Below are 20,912 nucleotides of genomic sequence, written 5' to 3' on the forward strand. Positions count from 1 at the left end.
TTCCCCTTGTGTAAAGTTTGAAAAGGTAAAGGTTTACCCTGTCTGGTTGTTTCCAGCTCTAGCAATGCTCATCTCCATTTCTTAGCTGAAGGCATTTTCATGATCATGTGATCAACATGAGTATACACAGAACGCTTTTACCTTCATACACAAGTGGTAACTGTTTATCTATTCGCATATACATGCTTTTGAATTGCTAGGTGGTCAGGAGCTGGGCAAGGACAGGAGCTCACCTTGTCACACAGCACTTGGGTCTTGAACTCGGGCTGTCAGCTTTCCACTGACAAGCTCACCATCTTTAACCACTGAATCATCACACCCCCTTGTAAAGTTTTTAGAGTGCAGCTTTTCATCCCCTCTCTGACTGTGATTTGAAATATTCTTCAGCTTTCTTTTTAAAATGTTGAATTTCAAGAGCAGGGCTGCCACAAAAATGCATTTCCCAACCAAGTTAAAATAAAGAACCATCTAGCATGTTTTAAACATTTTATTATAAAGGATAGGAAATCATGTCCCCCATTTCTTCAAACAGAGATAAATAAACAGTAAATATGCTTGTAGGTTTGACTTTTTAAAAACCCTCCACTGTTTATAATTGGGTCCACACAGTAGCAGTTCAGATTTGGTGACTTTAAAAAAAATGCCACTAATGAGAAGCACCACAATCTTTGGACATAAATGAAGATTGTTGAAATAAGAGAAAAAGCAACAGTTGGCAGGAACCACTGAATATATAAACCACTGAAATATAAACAAATACATAAATACACAACTTAACTTGAAAACTATCCCAATTACAAAGAACACTGTGGTACATCCTTATTCTTTCATATTTTGTTTTAAAAATGAATGATTTTGTTCCATACACAGAAGAAACATGATTTCCCTGGATTAACAGGAAACTGAGACAATTGTATTAGATACAATAGAAATTATTAATTAAAAATAATTAAAAAGGGTTCATACATTGGTTAAACCCAATGATGTTTTAATTTCAGAGCCATCAGTCATGTACATAATAGGAGAGAATAATTACTGTCTTGAGAAAATGAGAACCTCATTGTAATATAGCAGAAAGTCAGGAACATAAAAAGATGAGTTACCAGATCATACAGTTTCTCTATCTAGTCCAGGATTATCAATTGTGATAGAAGGGTAGTTCAGGTAGGCACTTGTATCACTTAAGTTTTTTTATGAACTTTCTGACATAGCAATAGAAATTGCACTTAAACTGCACTTAAACTTCAGTGTTTTACAGACCTCTCTAAGTGGTTTACAGAGTCAACATATTACCCCCAACATTATGGGTCTTCATTTTACCGACCTCAGAAGGACGGAAGGTTGAGTCAACTTTGAGTTGGTCAGGTTCGAACTGTTGGCAGTGGGCAAAATTAACCTGTGATACTGCATTCAAACCACTGCACCATCACGGCTCTTGAGATACAAGAACAGGATTTAGAAATTCTACATGTTGATATATTGTACCACTGAGCCATAGTCTCTCTCCACTTCACATGAATCTGCTTGAATTAATGGTGGGTGAAAAAAATGTTGTTGTTTTTTCAACATTCCTGAATGTTTTCAACCAGTTCTCCTTTGCTTTGATGCTTCAGAATTTTTTTCACAGTTTTTTTAATCCTTATGGGCGGACTTTGACATTTCTGCTCTTATTTATTACACAGTGACCAAGAAGTGTATATATGAATGTCCACTATTTCCCTGTACAATCATCTCTCTGGCAATCTGTGACCTCCTTGATTTCCTGGGTTTCTATTAAATTTCAGGGGAAAACCTTATAAGGCAATTCTCTCCCTGTACTCTTTGAGCAGCAGATAATGGGAAGTCCTGACTTTGAAAAATGGTTGAAAATTTTATCTTTCCCAACGGGAATTTAAGATTTTCCCCCCACACACAATGAATTTATCTCAATACATGTTCTTCACTTAGCGTGTTCAAATGATACAAATTGCTTAGTAACATGAAGTCTGGGTGCAAAATTTCCCATTTAATTTCAATAAAAAGACCAAATGCATAAAAGCCCTAAATTATCTTTCTGTATTTTGCTTATCATAAGTCTCTTTATCTTGAGGAAATATTTAAAGGCACATATGTATATATTGTTGAATCAACAAATTAATATAATCTTCCCAAGGGGAAAATGGAATACAGTTAAAAATAAGTAATATCATGTTTATATGTAAATGATCAGCATACATATAAATGATGGATCACAGTTTACTGCCAAAGTCTATGCTTTTCTAAAACCATAAAAATAGAAGCGAGATGAGTTGATGGTTTGATTCAACTTCCAACGTTCCTCAGATATGGTGTTGTGTCTAATGTTAGATGTACATTGGAAGCTGAAATATCGATGAAAGACCTTGTAACCTTGGCAAATATATGAACTAGGTTTCAACACTCATTAGAATGCACATGGAATTTTGATTATGGATGTATTGGAAACAAGTAGAAAACACAATAACCCACAATCTTAGAACTCTCTGAAGCCAAGATTATGTGTACCATCTAGATAATGACCTAGGGAACTAAACTTCAATCCTACTAATTTTAAATAGGAGTTTTGTTTTCCCATTTAAATTATATCAAAGCAATTTAATATAACTGCTTTCCATTCTGGGTATTTGAATCCGTATCTGTAATCTCTTTCTTCTCTTGTATGCCTTAATTTCCAAACCACTGTTCAAAGGTGTAAATAAAGGATAGGAAATAACTCATAGTTTTCTGTTGAATTCTGTCAAATGAAGGTTGAATAACAGATGTGAAAATCTAGCCACTTACAAATAACATTTACATGTGTACATGCAAACCAGAAAGACTGATAAAGTAAATCCAGTTAATACATGGTTATGCTGTTTTCATATTTTTTGTATTTGTGTATCCATGTCATAAATCTATGTACAAATAATCTTGATTTTGCATTTTTAAAAAGAGCTCTGCTTTTTATTTTTCTTTATTTTTCATGTGACATTCATATTGGAATATCATATGAAGCAAAGTAAAGCTGGAGCAATCAGAAAGAAAAATCCATAATTCCTTTTGTTATCATAGTTGAAATATTTGGAAGAATCCAATTACCTAGATTGCCAAATTTTAGCCTAGCCATACTGGTCAACTAACCATTCTTGCATATTGCTCTTATTTTTATGTCCAACTTGATTCATTGACTCTTTGAAGGATATTCCATGTTTGAAATGGGTTTAATGAGAAATAACTCCTATATGCCATATTGTTCTGGTATTAAAGAGAAGTTTTCCATCTCAATCACATTTTCTTAAGAGGCCATAGTTGCATTTTAAGGGGCTACAAATAAATAGCAGTTTGATCTGATACCATTTTCCTGATAGACAAACATCTTCTGCCATCCATTAGACTTTATTTCTGTTTTTTCAAAAGGCCACTTGGTTTGCATGTTCTATATTTTTAAAATTTGTCTTGATCAAAGCAAAAAAAGAAAAAAAAACAGCAAAAAAGGCTTTGGTTAAAAGATACCAGTTTATTTGTGGCAACTGAACCTTAAAGTTGTCCACTGAATAGCCAAAAAAGCTATTTTATATTATTCATAATCCACAGTTTCATCTGTCCCAGGATTGGACAGCGACTTGTCTTTGATTACTGCAGCCAGTGAAATAAGATCCAAAGACAACTCGGATGTTGGAATCCAATATTTTCAGAGAGTTTTCACCTTCTGCTTGTAAAGATTATATATGGTATCCTTCAGAAGGCCACTATCTTCTTGGCTCTTTAAAAGTCCAAGGGACGGATCATCATAGTTGTGGACCGTAATGAATAACTTGGACCTTTGAAGTAATGCCATTTGATCCCATTTATTTTTCCATGGTGTTGTCCAGCTGAGTAAAACATCCCATTGAGATTGGAAGGGCCACAGGCATCAAACCACCAACCTAAAAGCATTAGGAACAAAACAGACTCATTAACTAATGATCCATTATGTTTTTGATTTGCAATATGAAGCTGATGAGCAAATGTATGGTAACTCAGCAGCGAAGCTAGCGATGATGTAAGGGTTCTAGCTTTTTTAAGCAAACATGCAAAAATAATTTGAGGCTTGATAAAAAGAACCACACCATTCTTTTTGTGTGCTTGGAGGACTGAGGCTGATATTTAGAAGTAGACAACCTTCCCAAAGCAAAATAAAAGAAAAGAAAATTACAAAACCATTTTTAGAGCTAAATATGAGCTGCTCCTATAAGCAAAGGAATTTTATAATATATTTTATAATGTGGCATATGGATTCTATTCTTGGGGGGGGGGGAACTAGGACAAATATTTCAACAAATACAAGTTCTATTTGCTGCCAATTAGCTCTTCTATATTTTGACTCCTTCTCTCTAGCCTTTAAATAAGATCCCATACCAGGTTACAGGTGGCTGGCTTTATATATATCTAGTAATTTTTGCTGCCTAATTTTCAGCCTAGATTTCCAGCTAGGAATTTCTCCACTAATTATTAAAGCTAAATATCCACAAAAAGTTAACTGACCATTTGGTATTATTTGTTAGTCCCTTTTCCAGAATTATTCTCCCACCGTTAGTTAGCTACATATTTCTAAACCAAGATCTCATAATGTTAGAGAATCAATTATTTTTAGAACTACTAGCCATCGCAAAGGTGATTCATTCAGTTTTTGTTAAAAAAATCCTTTCTCCATTGGTGGTGGTGGTAAAATTAAATAAATAATAATATAAATAAAAACAACAGTGAAGGCTAGCATTATCATAGATAAATTATATATTGTGTCTCTTTTTCAGATGCTCCTGTATAAAAGTGAGTTTGGCATCTAAAACAAACATAGAAAAATAATCCTATGGTTTCTCCAGGTTATCTCTACCATAGTTGTCTGAAAGGACACTTAACTCTCTGATTAGGAGACTATAAGACATCCAGATGGGAGAGAAGACTTTATTGACTAGATAAAGTGAATTTAATACCAGATCTAACAGGAACTGTTCTGAGTTAAATTCGAGTTGGAATTTCATTAATCTAGGTGATGCTATTTTGAAGTTCTCACACTAAACATACAATTGACCCAATTAAGCTGGTTGTGACGGCGCTATGTTTGAATGAAAGACAAACTAGGTAACTTGAGGTTCATTCTCCTACTCTTAATTTAAGAATTCTATGAATGTTTAGAATAATACAAATGCTTAGAGCAGTACAATTTAAGAATTCTATGTATGTTTAAAGCAGTGGTTTTTTTTCTTTTGCTTTCTGAAAAGTCCATAAAATATCCTCTGGCTACCCTATTCAATTAATTCAGGTAAATATAACCCTTCCAGTTCTAATTATCTTTGTGGATTTGTATCAACAAAAGATCAATATTAGACATATTGAATTCTTCCTGGCTTTTACCTGACTAAGCCTCTATTGGAAGAACAAAACAAAACAAATTTAATCCCAGCAGAATCTATATATTATCAGAAGAGTACTTTCAGTGCTTCTTTTTTTTTTTGAACATCTAATTTTTTTATAGCATTTGTGGCCATTTTAAACTTCAGCATAAAAGTTGCATGCAAATTTATTGCCATAAACTATAGCTGTGGATCTTCACATTTGCTTTTTATCATACTTTATAATAGCAAATAAGAAAATCACAATCTATGCTTATATGTAATATTATAAATGCTAAAATAATATTATGAATAATTAAAACGTTAAGAAAGTGGACTACTCACTATTAAAGTAGACCCTAATCTCTAACCCTAACCCAGCTTTACATCTAGCTTTACCTCTGGAACTATACAGTAGGAAATGTATTTAGTCTCAAATTGGCTCCTGATTAATTTTAATCTGGCCTTACAAATGTTATCTCCAAGTTTTATTCAAGCTTAATTCCACTTTTCTTAATTAATATAGAAATATGATTTTCAGATAGCATGATGCTATGCTTTTATCCTACACATCTCTTCATATTCAACTAATTGTGAGCTAATTTTATCTTTATATACAGTATAGCAAAGCCTTGAATGATTTCAACATTATCACCATGCGAGCTTATGCAATGAATAAACATAATTGCAGTTCCCAAGTAAGTGTTTAAAAATAAGATTTTGGACATGTTAAGGTTATATTCTAGCATAGGTTCTTGTTATCTTTGCTTTTCAGAACAACAAATATTATTTCTATTTATTTTCTTTCCTGCAGACCCAAAACAAAATGATTGATATCCCTCCTTTACCAGTTCTCACTCATAGGCATTTTTGCATGGACAGTTTTTTATGAGATGTTGGTACTAGAACAAGCTATAGCCCATTGGATAATTTCATTGAACCTTTTTATTGTTTGTGTTAACTATTAAAATTATGAGCAACATCTGTTAAGCTGATTTCCAGGATTTTTCAATCAACAGTGAATTTTTTAAGAGTATATACAAAAAATATCCAATTTCAGTCCTTGGCATTTCTGGTGGAAATAATTCCAGATAACTGATTTTAGACATTTAAGGACTCCTAGTGGACAATCACTTAAATATGAGCCAGCAGTGTGCTACAGCTGCCAAAAAAGCTAACACAGTCCTAGGCTGCATTAAGAGAGGGATAGAATCAAGATCACATGAAGTGTTAATACCACTTTATAATGCCTTGATAAGACCACACTTGGAACACTGCATTCAGTTTTGGTCACCATAATATAAAATATGTTGACACTCTAGCAAGAGTGCAGAGAAGAGCAACGAAATGATTAGGGGATTGAATGCCTAGACATATGAAGAATGGTTGCAGGAATTGGATATATTTACTTTAATAAAAAGAAGGACTAGTGGTGGCATGAGAGCAATATCTAAGGGCTGCCACAAAGAGGAGGTGCACAACCTATTCTCCAAAGCACCTGAAGGCAGGATAAGAAGCAATGGAGGGAAATCAATCAAGGAGAGAACCAACCTGGAACTAAGGAGAAATTTTCTGACAGTTAGAACAATTAATCAGTGGAATGAGTTGCCTCCAGAGGCTGTGGGTGCTGCAACACTGGAGGTTTTTAAGAAGAGATTGAACAACCATTTGTCTGAAATCGTACAGGGTTTCCTGCTTGAGCAGAGATTTGGACCACAGACCTCCAATGTCTCTTCCAACTCTGTTATTCTGGTGCTTTTGTCAAAATGATGAAATCCACATCATGCCACAAGTCATGATGTATATAGGACACTGCTTTAAGATGAAGAGAAGAGAAATGGCCTTCTAGTTCACCTTCATCCAATTATGGTAAAGGGAACCAAGATGCAAAAAGCTGGTCTGTACTGACAAATTGCCTGGATTATTGCCTTAAAAAGTGTCCCTATCTCCCAAAGATTGCTTGTCAGCATGGAAGGGATTGGAAAGGCACACCATTTATTTCTTGAAAATATGCAGTCATCTGAACTCAAATTCTGTCCTCGGCAGGTTTTTTTTTTTTTTTTTTGGTTGTTGTTTAAATATTTGGAGCCAAACTTTTAAGAGGTAAACATGGCCAAATAAATCACTGAGAAACAAACATTTCCAGATTCTCCTCCATTGTGGATGGCACTGAAGAGAAATGAACTCAAACAATCGAAACTAGAATAATTAGATTGTAGAGAATCAGTGTATCATTTTACTAGCAGAGCTTAGTTAGATTCTCAAATGGGCAAGGCGGAACCTTGTGGGAATATGCATGCTTGGTAAAATCATAAGTATTGGTTTTCATTTTTAATGTTTCTAGCTCTCCAAGCTCTACTATTTCACTTCTAATGCTGGGAGATTGGGAGAAGCCCTATGGTTTTTACATAAAACTATCTGATTCTATCAGATTCTATTTGAATTGATGTAATTATAAGAAATAAAAAAATTAAGTGGAGCCGTTTTGAACTCACAGATTAATAACCAAATAACCCTCCTTTTTCTTTCCATTTTCAGCATTCTAGTATTTAAATCCCCCTATTATACAGATAGTCCTTGACTTACAAACCAATTGGGTTGCTGTTTCTGTTGCTAAGCAAGTTAGTTAATTGATTCATACCCTATTTTATGACCTTTTTGCCATTATTGTGAAGCAAATCACTGCAGTTGTTAAGTGAATCCAGCTTCCCCTTATTGACTTTGCTTGTCAAAAGCTAGCTGGGATAGTCACATGACCACGGGACACTGCAATCATTGTAAAAACATGCTAGTTGCCAAGCACTCAGATTTTGATCACGTGACTCTGGGGATGCTGTGACTGTTACCATTTTTTCAATGCCATTGTAACTTTGAATTGTCACTAAACCAATGGTTCTGTGTTGAAGACTACCTGCAAAAGGCTTTCATTATTTACTACTCATGTCCATTGATAAGGCATGCAATTCAGTCCTACTGTTCTTTCCCCAATCTCTCTTTCTGTTCATTCAGTCTTCCTTTCTTCTTCTTCCCTCTTCCCTTTACCTCTCACTTTGAGGTAGGGCATTGCAATAGTCATTAAGAATGTGTAATGCTGTGTTCTGATTGGATGGAGGTGTGTTCTGATTGGTTCCATCCAATCAGAACACAGCCAAGCTCTCATCCAATCAGTTCATACCCCCACTGGCAGTTAAAAGGAGGAAACAGCTACAACCACACACTGCTCCTAGTAGCACGAAGCCGAAAGCACCAGCCTGAAGATGACGAATGTGACTTCGTCGAAACATCACCAAGACACTTCCAATTTTACGTGGGAGAAAACGCTATTGCTACTCTTTCAAAAATCCTATTTATGAGACCAAATTTTAAGGTTCATATTGGTGACATTAAAGCTGAAGAATTTTATTTTCTGACTCCCTAAAGGAGAAGGATGTTAGCTGCCAATTTAGTTAAGTTTTAAAGCCAGGTTACTGTGCAAACACAGGATATAATTAGAGTGGTCTGCAGAGGAGGTAAAAAACAAACAAGTTCATTGCACATCATTAGCAGAATGCTGTCAGATTTTTTTTGACTCCATCAAATAACATTTTTTCCCAAACTAAAATGGTTAGATACTGTTACCGTATATTCCGGCGTATAGGACAACTCGGCGTATAAGACGACCCCCGACTTCGGCGCTGATTTCTATGCCTAGAAAGTCATCTTAAACGCCAGAAACTACCGTAATTTCTGGTGTATAAGACGACTCGGCGTATAAGACGACCCCCGACTTCGGCGCCGATTTCCATGCTTTAGAAAGTCATCTTATACGCCGGAAAATACGGTATTTTTCTAATTAAAATATAAACTTTAAATTCTGGATTTCCTATCTAGTCTTTGGAGATGATGGACAAATTCATTGAAGAAGCTTTGAATTTATTTCTGCTATGCCTACTTCAGTATCAGGAGAAAAAGAGTCATTGTTTTTAAACACTGGGAATATTAGTAACAACAATTAACCCATAACTTTAGGGGTTATACTCTTCTGTTTGAATCCACTGGATTATTATTTTAGCCCTCTTTTGCATATTTTACATATTTACAAAACTTTGACGATCTTCACTCCTAAAGTAACACTTCATAACAAAATCTTTGGGGAAGAATTAGTGCCAGATATATTCTGGCATTCTGCTATTTTGATGCAGTTGATCCATATTTGGTAACAAAATTGTACCTTAGGGGCTAATAACCAACAAAAAAGAAAGAAGATCAACTGGTGGTTAACTGTAACAAGAATGTAATCTTGTAGAAATTTAAGACAAAGCTGAACAAGAAAGAAAAAAAAACTAATCCTCTTTCTTGTTTGTTTGTTTCTTTTTCAGAGTTAAGTCTACATAAGAAGCTCTTGGATCCACTTACACTGCCAAAAGTATGGATTAGTAGGTAGTATCTATTACTAATCTACTTTACAAAATCAATCATACCATGAAAGATTTAGTGAGATTTTTCTTAACCAGTCAAATTAAACTCTAGAAATTCCAACACAGGATGGGATGACAGTCTACCTAAATTATGCCTGTAGGAACAATCTACTAGACTGTAGATTTTAGAGCTCATGACTGACTACTTTGATTAAGTAGGTTTCCTTTTGTCAGATCTTTGAGGCCATTTATTATTTCTGATCTGAGTGATCCAGTTCACACACATGAGTGACTTATACGCTCAAGAAAATAAGTAATAGGATGTCTTTTTATATATATGAATCTTTTCCCATCAATAAGTTGTTGATGTTTGTTGATTCTATTCAAATGTAAGTAAGTAATCCACAAATGATTCTGGGAATATTTTTCTATATAAATGCAAAACAGATCCCTAACTTACCTCTGAAAAAGAAATATCTACAGGATTCATGTTGTTATGCTCGCCTCTTTGTGTGTGTGTGTGTGTGTGTGTGTGAGAGAGAGAGAGAGAGAGAGAGAGAGAGAGAGAGAGACAGAGACAGAGAGACAGAGAGACAGAGAGAGAGACAGAGAGACAGAGAGAGAGACAGAGAGACAGAGAGAAATACGCAACACTTTGAAGTTCTATCCCTAGTTGCAACGCAGAATTTAGTCAAAAGGAGATTTAATTTCCCTACAAGAAACTGCTTTATGTCAAATTAAACAAGAAATGCAATGTGTATATGTAATGTTGTTAACCCTGATTATTTTAGTCAGCAGCTCCATTCATACATGCTGTTATTTGCCATATATATTCTGCATTTCTCAGAGAAACTACAGAATTCCATCCAGTCTATCAAAGATAGCTACAGAACACATGTATATTTTTAATATAATTTATAATGAATGAGCTGTCTACATGGATTGCCAAGACCAACAGAAAGTCTGATAAGGAACTTTACTGTCCAGAATACAATTATTTCTAAGATGAATTGTTTTATTAAGTTATATTCACAACTGGTTTGGGGACCAAGCTATTTCAATACATCTTTTTAAGTCTGATCATTGACAAGTGTTTAAATTTCTATCTCATAGGAAAATGCATATGGTAAAAATATAAACATACATAGTATTCTAACTCAGTTTTTACAATCCAATCAAACTCAATTAATACTCAACCAGGAACATTTGCACATTTAGGATCCAAAAGATAAACTAATGCTATTCCAAAATTTGCTTTGCAATTTATCAACAGCTATCTTGCCTTGAAAATAAGAAGATTTGGATTTTTAAAAAATCTTATTCTCAGTATAACTGAGAAATTCTTTCTTACTGCCTCAGTATGTTTTTCAGCTCTTTCACTGGGAGGTGTGAATTATACAGCTACTGATTTTGGTGTTATCTGTTGCATATATTTTCATCATTCTGACTTTCTCTGGGTGATTGATCAGACTTTCTAGTCTGAAAAAGCCCAAAGAGACAAGTTTATTATGCTGATTATTTCATTTGATCCCTTAAGTGTGTATTTTTACTCATGGAGTGAAGAAAGCCAAGGGTACAAAATTTAGTAACAGAGAAAGCTTGGGATTTTCCATGTTAAAACTTTACTGAAATCCCTTGAAAAATAAGATCTACAATCATTCAGAAATAGTGTAATCATGTTCTGTTCCTCCCTGTCATTTCACCAAAACACTATGTATGATTCCGTAACTGGATGCTTACCTCCTGTTAGCATAAGAGCACATTTGCACATACAATTGTCATTGTCAGCATCTTTGGTACTAAAGTCAGCACCGTGTAATATCAGACTGCTTTGTTTCCCTGCTGTTCCAGAATGACCCTTGAGATACAGCCTAAGAGAGAAAAAGAGAGGAGGTTAAGAGAGGGGAGATATTATCAAGTACAGTTATTTAAAAACTGACCCTGACTTGGGGCTTCAAGAAAACAGACCAAGGAAATTTCAGAAATCCGAGAACCAGAGAAGTGATTCTCTGGCATGTTGCTAAGATTTATTTCTCTGATTCCTTTCCTTCAAGTGAAATTAGCATGGAGGGCAAGATGGCCTCAACACTCAGTTATTAATAATTATGCTATTTAAAGTATATGAACAATGCAGGTTAATTAAAAAGAGTAAGAAAAAGATATAGAATGACAAATACAAAATCTCAGAAATGATGCTGACTGGACGATGGAATCTTTTCTAGCAGGTAAGCGAAAATATCTTGGATTACCTTCCTGAAGGAAAGGATTTTTCTAAATACAACAACAGATATTTGCATCCTGCCCCATATAGAATATGGATCAACAATCTCCAGTTCACTTTTTCTTTCCTTCTTAAAATTTGCACTTAAACTCTAGCTGTACAACCAGTTCATCTGTATATGGCAATAAATAATCAGTTGTGGTGCACTGGGAGTCACCAGTTTCTTTTGCTTGCTTTCATTCAAGATAGTCTATTAGATTTAAACAGGGGTTCTCAACCTTGGCAACTTTAAGACTTGTGGACTTCAACTCCCAGGAATTCTGAGATTTGAAGTCCAGAAGTCTTAAAGTTGCCAAGGTTGAGAACCCCTGGATTAGAATGTCTAATTCTATGGCAATTCCAGGATAGAGTTTTCCAATAGATTCTGCAGAAAAATTGTGAGCTCTTAGTGCTCTACTCAATTTAGAAGAAGATTATTTAGATAATTCTCATTTCAGATAAATATGTCAGATGGCACTGAAAGTAACATATTGCCTATTTATGCTTAAGAGCACGATCTGTGATATTTTGACATGTGTCTTTTTAAAGAGCTAAACATTGTTTCTCATTTGAGTGTGTGTGTGTGTGTGTTAGAAAGAATGTGGCCAATCAGCTAATTGTGTGATATCCTGGAAAAAATACTGGTTATGAAAACATCTAAACTTTGTAAGGCACAGTTAGCAGTGCCAATTAGATACTGGTTTCTAAGGCAATATACAAATGAGTTTAGGAGCTATATATTCTAAAGCTTTTTGCCTGTCTTTATGCATTTTAAATTAAACATAAACAAACTAAATTGAGATTAAAGCTTTCTAGATTTAGTGGTTTGGACATTGATGGCTTATTTTGGTAAATTATCTTGGTTTCCCCCACCCACCCAAAGAGGAAAATAAATGCCTATGGAATAGTGCTGAGAGAAAAATGACTTTGAGATATGGTATCTCCAAGCTTATTTTAAACTGTCACAGATCGTCAGTACATCACCCATGCTAGACTTACAGAAGCCGATGTCAGCATAAAAGAATGGAACCTGACTTTTTGACATCAGTTAATCAAATTTGGATAGATTATGCCACTATGAAGGTATTAGATAAAAGTCTAGTGAGTGGTTTGTTTGTTTTTTAAGTTGGGATATGTTAAACTTTCTCAAGTAATTTGGCCATTCTTAGGACCAAATTGGTGAGAATGGTCATAATAATAAGGATCATCAGAACTGTAGGATTATCGGTGTTTGTGGGAGTAGGTCAGTTGTATGTAACTTGATATCATCATCATACAACTGAGCTTGCATTCTTTGTGTAATATTGTCAGCAAGCCATGTATCAGATGTTTATTCAAAGGACACCAAGTTTAGATGATTTCTTGGAAAGATGGAAAACTGGGTACAAATGACCTGTGATGCTCAATCTTATATTTATATTGCAGTGTTGACATTGGCACTCTTCTTATTTAAATAGACCAGTTTCAAAAGATGCTCAAGTGGAAAAATGCTGCACATTATATTTTTTAAGTAACAGTATCTTTGAAAAACCCCATAATACAAATTCTGAAAGGAAGAGACTATACTAATATGTGAGATTTATATTGCAGTTACTACTTGATAAAATGTTGGCTATCGTATTTCTCTTTCTTAATGAAAATCATTTAAATTAATGTAGCTGCAGGGGAAAAAAGGTTCAAAAAATGGATTGGAGAAGGAGGCTGTTTTTCCTAATACCATTAAAACAAGAAACCTATTTAGCAGGAATGAAAATGGGTGCTCTCTGAGCTTGGTTGTTTTCTTGTAGATGTTTCATTTCCCAAACTAAATAATACCATCCCTGCTAGTGAGGAATGGGGTTTGCCCTGAGCTATAAATATTCTTTATTGATAGGAATGAAATTCTTAGAATTTTGGATGGAACATTGGGTGTGTGCATTGTTCAGTTTCAGATCTTCTGACTCTTGATGTTGATTAATTGATTCTATGTTATCAGGAGGTTGTTGACTCTTAGCAATCATATATAGTAGATAGATTTTTCTCCATGATGATCTGTCCTTAAACTAGTCCTTCAGCTCTTCCAGTAGTGAAGCCCCATCACCACTATAAATGAGTCCATCCGTCTTGCTGCTGATTATCCTCTTCTTCTCTTTCCTTCTATCTTTCCCAGCATTACAGCCTTCTTTGGAGAGCTACGTCTTTGCATAATGTGTTTAAAGTAGAATAAATTGTGCCTTGACTGAGAACTCTGAGTTTATTTGTTCAATGATCCATTTATTTGCTTTCTTGGTTGCCCGTGGTATTCTCAAGAGTCTTCTCCAGCACCAAAGTTCAAAAATTTGGATGTAAAATCCACTAAAAATGATGAATTTTTGCTTGGTGTCAGCTCCACTAGCTAAAGCAGATGAGGAAATCATCTCCACAGGAGGGCTAAAAAAAGTTCTGTTGAGTTTGGCTGTAATAACAAAATTGTGCAAGGCTGATTGTATTATTCCTCCTCAATTCCAGTGAATCAAGCAGGCATTTGCTGCAGCAATATCCAATGTTATATTGTTGCCTGGACTTCAGTTCTTTTTGCCTAATAGTGGTTCATGCATATTCCCATAAAGGTCATCTATTTTACTTTCTATTCTTGGAATATATTCCTATATATTACATCCCTATTGTTTCATATTCCCACAAACTGTATTTGCACAAAACAAATGCTACTGTCAAGTCCCAGGAAAATCAGAAAATCCAAACAGTTCAAATGAGCACAAAGATTTATTAAAAGCTTAAGCTCTCTACAAGAATTTGAACTACTAATGGCCAAAGCAAATTGGCAGTAGGTAAGAGTCAAAGGAATTCAAGATGGGCAGGACTTAGATCTCTTGTAGGTGCAAAGGAACTCATGTCTAATGATGTGTTTGACCCTTCCCCCTGGCTTTTTCTGGTCATCTCCTACATCTAATTTGTGAACTAATAGTAGTGATACTTCTGTCTCCATTTCACACAACATCAATGTTATCTCCAACACCACATTTTAGTCTTCCCCTAACCAAAATAATGAGGATAATGAAGAATGCTGGGATACAATACAAAATACTATGACAAATGATTGAGGTTTCTTAAAAATAAAAGCAATGGATGGAGTAAAGCATTGGTTGAAGGTTTGATACATCAACAGGACCAAAGCTGAACTAGATCATCAGTTGTATAAATAGTTATAGCCACTACATTTTTACTAGAAGTAAATGAGATAAATTTATTAAGAACAAAGGTATTGCTAGCTACTATCAAAGGATAGAATATATATATTATCTCCAGTAGCAGAAGCATTATATTTCTTAGTATCATTTGCTGTAAAAATAAGTCATGTTTGCTTATGGTATTTTCTTCTGCTTTATAGGCATTTTCTAGGTGGCTAACGTGGCTACTCAAGTTTCTCTATTGAGTACCATATTCATTTATTTACTCCATTTCTCTCCTACCAGATCAAGATTCATATTATTTTAGGTAACAAAGAACAAGAACTATAAGTATAAATTAATTTTAAAAATCTAGAATAAATACAATTACATTAAAACAAACATGAACTGATCAAAGTCCAAACAATGCAAGGATCTCATCTTCATTAACTTCTGGAATATTAGGAGGAATGAGTAGATATTCCACAAGGATGAATTAGCAACTGAGCATGTAAAATGTAGATTTCATATTTGTTGTCTTACTTGTATACAGAATGTGTATAAATCTCTACTTTTTGCACAATGTAAACTAAAATGCTATCATTCTCACTGATGTAATATATGCGGAATAATACATAGTTTGAAGCCAATTCTTCTCTTCTGCTAACAAAACTTCAATCACAGCTTAAAATGGGAGAAAAAATTCCAACTATGTATGCAACAGGTTCTGAAAACCTACTTTAAAACACATCTTGAGGATTGAGGATCCTAAGGGACTGAGTAGAGGCTTCTATTTTTATGATGTTGTATTCCATTGAACATTGAGGATCAAAACCCCGGCATCAGTTTTGAGTGAGAAAGAGGTCAGAGGATTTTTGAATTTCAAATGGAAGTCAAACCCCTAGGTATTATCAGAAAATGGAACATATGTTAGCATCTAGATGAAAATTCTTTTTGCAATTCTGCTAATGTTACACACAAATAAATCTGCCTCTCTGTGTTTCTAAAATGAACTGTGTTATATCTGAGATTATATATTTTAAAGCTCTGCAAAATCTAGGAAGTCCATGTGAGTCTCTGAATTGGCATTGAATGATTCCAAAAAGCACATGACTCAGTCTGATACCTTGCATTAAACTGATTTAAATATTTTGTTTATGAGATGAATTAGTTCCAATTCTTTGGAGTCAAGTTGTCTATTAAGGTTCACACATCCCTAGTATTATTTACCATAATATTAAGTTATATTTGCCTTCCATCTAACAATTGCCTGCAATATTTTATGAACTATTAATTAAGTCCTTTTATTAATAAAAATAACTAAAACCTAATAAATGCATTAATATTGTATACATACAACCAAGATAGGTAGACGGGGTTTTAAAAGCATTGCTAAAAAAAATTGTGACCTTCTCTTATACCTGTTTACATTATTGAAATTTTCCATCCTAAGAAGATCATGTGCTTTACAATAACTTCTCTCTGGACCATCACACATTTTGGTTTTGAATTCTCTAGTGTTAATGATTTAATAACCTCTTTCAAATTATGCTCCAGAAATTGGCTGCAGTGCAGATGGAATGTTTTGAAATTATGGCTGCCAGCAGGCAGAATGAAGTATAAAGGAGAAGTAAATGAGTTTAATGTGAAATGACAAAGAGACAAAACATGTTGTTGCTACTTGTGCATTTCAAGATTTGACAGCATCTACTTCAAGAACTGGGTTACTGTGTGTATGTGCCAATATCCCAAAAGGAAAAATAGGACTATCGTTCATTCTCCTTTGCCATTTTCATTCCTACTTTATGCAAAAGCAGAGTTCAATGGTGTATGCTATCTGGTTAATAGATTAGGGTTTTTTAAATCAGCTATTACACACTCCATCATGACAATCTGAAATACTCTATCAGAAATGGTGAATGTAAGCACTGAATACATAAAATAAGGAAATCCAAATATAGCCTTAATGGCAAAAATAATTATATCTTTCTTTTAGAGAGAGCAAAATTGGACAATATGTAGCAATGGCCAAACTAACAGCATATAGTATATTCATAGGTAAAAGTTTCCTTTGTTCAGTCACGTCCAATTCTAGGAAGCAGGGCTCATTTCTGTTTCTTAACCAAGGGAGCCAGCATTGTCCAAAGACATTTCCATGTTCACATTGCCATCATGACTATATACTGAAGCACATGGAATAGTGTTACCTTCCCACCAAAGTGGTACCTATTTATCTACTCCCATTTGCATGTTTTCGAACTGCTAGGTGGGCAGGAGCTGGAGCAAGTAATAGGAATTCACCCTGTTGTCTTGAACCTGGGCTATCAGCTTTCCAGCTGACAAGCTCAGTATATTTAACTGCTGAGCCATTTATTTATTTATTTATTTATTTATTTTATTAATAAAATTTATATGCTGCCCAATCCCTAGGGACTCAGGGCGGCGTACAAAATTAAAACAATAAATATAAAAATAAAAATAAGTACATTCATACAGCATGTCCCAATCGTATCCCACCCCCCCCGGGGACATCAACCCCAGGCCTGCCGGAACAGGAGAGTTTTAATGGCTTTCTTAAAGGCTGGCAAGGTGGGAGTAGTTCGAATCTCGGGGGTAAGTTGATTCCACCACATCGGAGCCACCACAGAAAAGACCCTTCCCCGAAGGCCCGCCAGCCGACATTGTCTGGCCGATGGGACCTGAAGGAGGCCCAATCTGTGGGACCTCACCGGTCTCTGGGAACTATGCGGCAGTATGCGGTCCTGTAAGTAACCTGGTCCTAAGCCATGAAGGGGTTTAAAGGTGATAACCTTGAATTGCATCCAGAGACCCACAGGGAGCCAGTGCAGCTCGCGGAGTATAGGTGACACGTGGGTGTACCTTGGTGCACCCACAATCGCTCTCGCGGCTGCATTCTGAACCAACTGCAGCCTCCGAACGCTCTTCAAAGGTAGCCCCATATAGAGTGCATTACAGTAATCCAGTCTTGAGGTGACAAGGGCATGAGTAACCGTGAGTAGAGCCTCCCGATCCAAATAAGGCTGCAACTGGTGCACCAGGCGAACCTGTGCAAAGGTCCCCCTGGCCACAGCCGATAGATGTTGTTCCAAATTTAGCTGTGAGTCCAGGAGGATGCCCAAGTTGCATGCCTGCACTGAGGGAGGTAAATTTACCCCATCATGCCCCCTTTAGTATATTCATAATGGCAACATAACTAAATTCACACAGGAATGGCTTACTTATATATGACACATTACCCTGTGAATTAAGACATTTAGAATGTTTCATTTTGAAAACACACACTGTCCCACTAAACAGTAAACATGACCTAGTTTGGTAATGGAACATCTGCAAGAAAACAACCATGTTCAGGGAGCACCAAGAAACCCACAGTTCAACCCTGGCTGCAAATATTCTCTTCTATCAGTTTTTATTCTTTTTTTTATTCATAGATGGAATAAGCTTCATTAGATGTTGATTCAGATTTTATCATTAAACATTTAACAATTAGGCAGCACATATAGTGGTGGGATTCACACCAGCTGGTTCACACCACTTTGGCAGACCAGTAGCTAATTTTTTGTTGCCCATTCCTAGAATGGATTTCCAGAAGCGGCATCTACACAGAGAACCAGTTATTCACATATTTGAATCCCACCACATATTCTTTCCAACTCCAAAGCAATTTTCCCAAGACATATTAATAATAGAGATGAGAGGACTTTTCAATTAAGCAACAACAAAATGAAGGCCATCTTATTCTTGGGGGGGGGGAGCTTGTTCCAGAGGGCAGACATTGCTACAGAGAGGATCAACTATGAGGTCCTAAGTGACAATTTTATTTAATTTAAGAAATTCAGGACATGCCAACTCAGATATTTTGCAAGCAGTACCTCAAGCAATCAGACCTATTCCATCTATATGTATCCATCCATGATTATACATAAAGCCATGTTTGTTCATGTGAAAAATAGAGGTTGTGTTGATCTAGCTCTAGTGTCAGAATCAAGCCATGATTTGTGCAGACTATAATTTAAATTATCAAAGAGCATCAAAACATGTAAGGTACACATCTAATTACCCTAACCAAGCTATAGGATATTCATATATGATTTTTAAAAATGTAAGGAATGCTAATTATCATTGTTTATCACTTTTCAATCCAGGATCGTATTTCCTTAACCAGCAGTGAACTTCTAAGATTTAGTTAATCAGGGCAAGACAATCAAGACATGTACTGTTCCTGGAAATGTTTATAGCTATTTGAAACAAATAAATATTGCCTTGGAATCCTTCTGCTTTCTAAGGACATTGTGGTTTTAAAAAAAAGTGCCAGGATGAATTATGTGACACTAAGACCCCTGTTAGAAAAACACAAACAGCCTGTTAAACATATTTCTGCTCCCATGGCGTCAGTTGTGGCGACAGAGCCAGATATGAGTGAAAGGTTCACTCACTGTCATCTATTTATACTCCAGGCTCTTAGATGGTGCCACACTGACCGGGTCAAAAGGGCTCAGCCTGAGTCCAGAATGCTATTTCTTCTCTTATATATCAGGGAAACAAGCCTATAAAAACCTGCAGTTCAGAATTATGATTTCCCAATTGAAACAGAATTAAGAAATAGGTAGGCAGGAATTGTTACTGCTGTTAAATTGAAGGATGAGATATTTTTTGGGAAAGGAGCATAAAGAATGCTTTGATTCTGCTCATTTTGTGGATTTCTTTTAATCATCACAAGGGCTGGGCATGAAACAAAAAAGACACAATTTTCTTCTGATCTCACAACACAACAGCCTCATTTGGATATTCTGTTGGAAATATCTGAGTTGGTTAAATTCCGAATGAAGGAAAACATACGTGTCCCAGGATAATGTTGCAGGATCTAATTTAGGTCGGTTAAATTCCAATTGCCTCTCCCAAAAACATCTCTTAAAACTGTTTCAATCTTCTTCCAAAGGAGATATACAGCTTTAATGAATCAACTTGTTTCAACACAAAAAAATGGGATTTCAAAACAAATGTGTACAAAAGAAAATGTATCTCAGAAATTTGACCAAGGGAACTTAAACTTTCATAGGTAGATGCAGTCCAGAGATTTCGTTGCCTCCATAATCAAAGTTTTTCTCCTTGGAGGAAAAAAGAGGAGACAAGGCTACCCAGAGCTACCATGTCAAACTCAATAACCAAACATCTTAAGCAGCAGGTAGCAGCAACTAATCAGCTATCCATACTGATATTGGTAGTGCCAGATCAATAGTCCACAAAACTCCGTTCTTTTCCACAAACACAAAAAAACCACACAGAAGGCATTCTCAATCAGATTGAAAAGTACTGGACTAGACAAAGTATCAATATAATCAGGTAATAATTAATTTCAGAATGGCTGTATAATATTCACAATGCTGAAGTATACTCAGCATCCATCACTGTAGCCAAAGTGATGAAGGCAGTATTGTGTCATTGCAATGCAAACTCACTGCAGTTGCTTCACATAGGCATAATTGCTTCTTCCTGCCTATTTTCCCTTATATTTTTCTCAATCACTCTATTTTACAAGTGATCCATATGCATTTTGCTTGGAGAATCAATGGACAACTTTATATTTTGGCTGGGGCAATTAATTCAAAGAGATCTTTAATGTAAAAAACTGTTTTGGCCAAACTATTTTGAGACAAACACATAAGAAAAATCAAAATTAAACCTAAGCCATTCCTGAAACAAATTTATTTGTATGATT

The 20,912-nt window shown here is 35.4% G+C and overlaps 1 protein-coding gene across 1 annotated transcript in view; it reads right to left on the minus strand.

Annotated features, from left to right (window-relative positions):
- Positions 1-472: 472 nt before the first annotated feature.
- The window catches only part of ANGPT1 (angiopoietin 1), a 129,429-nt gene continuing 108,989 nt past the window's right edge, over positions 473-20,912 (minus strand). Inside the window, exons 8-9 of the mRNA XM_039355615.1 lie at positions 11,507-11,637; positions 473-3,923 (exon numbers count right to left, since the gene is read on the minus strand). Coding sequence (XP_039211549.1) covers positions 3,763-3,923; positions 11,507-11,637 — 292 coding nt within the window. The 3' untranslated portion in view covers positions 473-3,762. The remainder of the gene's footprint in view (positions 3,924-11,506; positions 11,638-20,912) is intronic.

The sequence above is a fragment of the Crotalus tigris genome, unplaced genomic scaffold (genome assembly GCF_016545835.1).
Source record: "Crotalus tigris isolate CLP2741 ecotype Arizona unplaced genomic scaffold, ASM1654583v1 scf7180000018700.580195, whole genome shotgun sequence".
Lineage (NCBI taxonomy): Eukaryota > Metazoa > Chordata > Lepidosauria > Squamata > Viperidae > Crotalus > Crotalus tigris.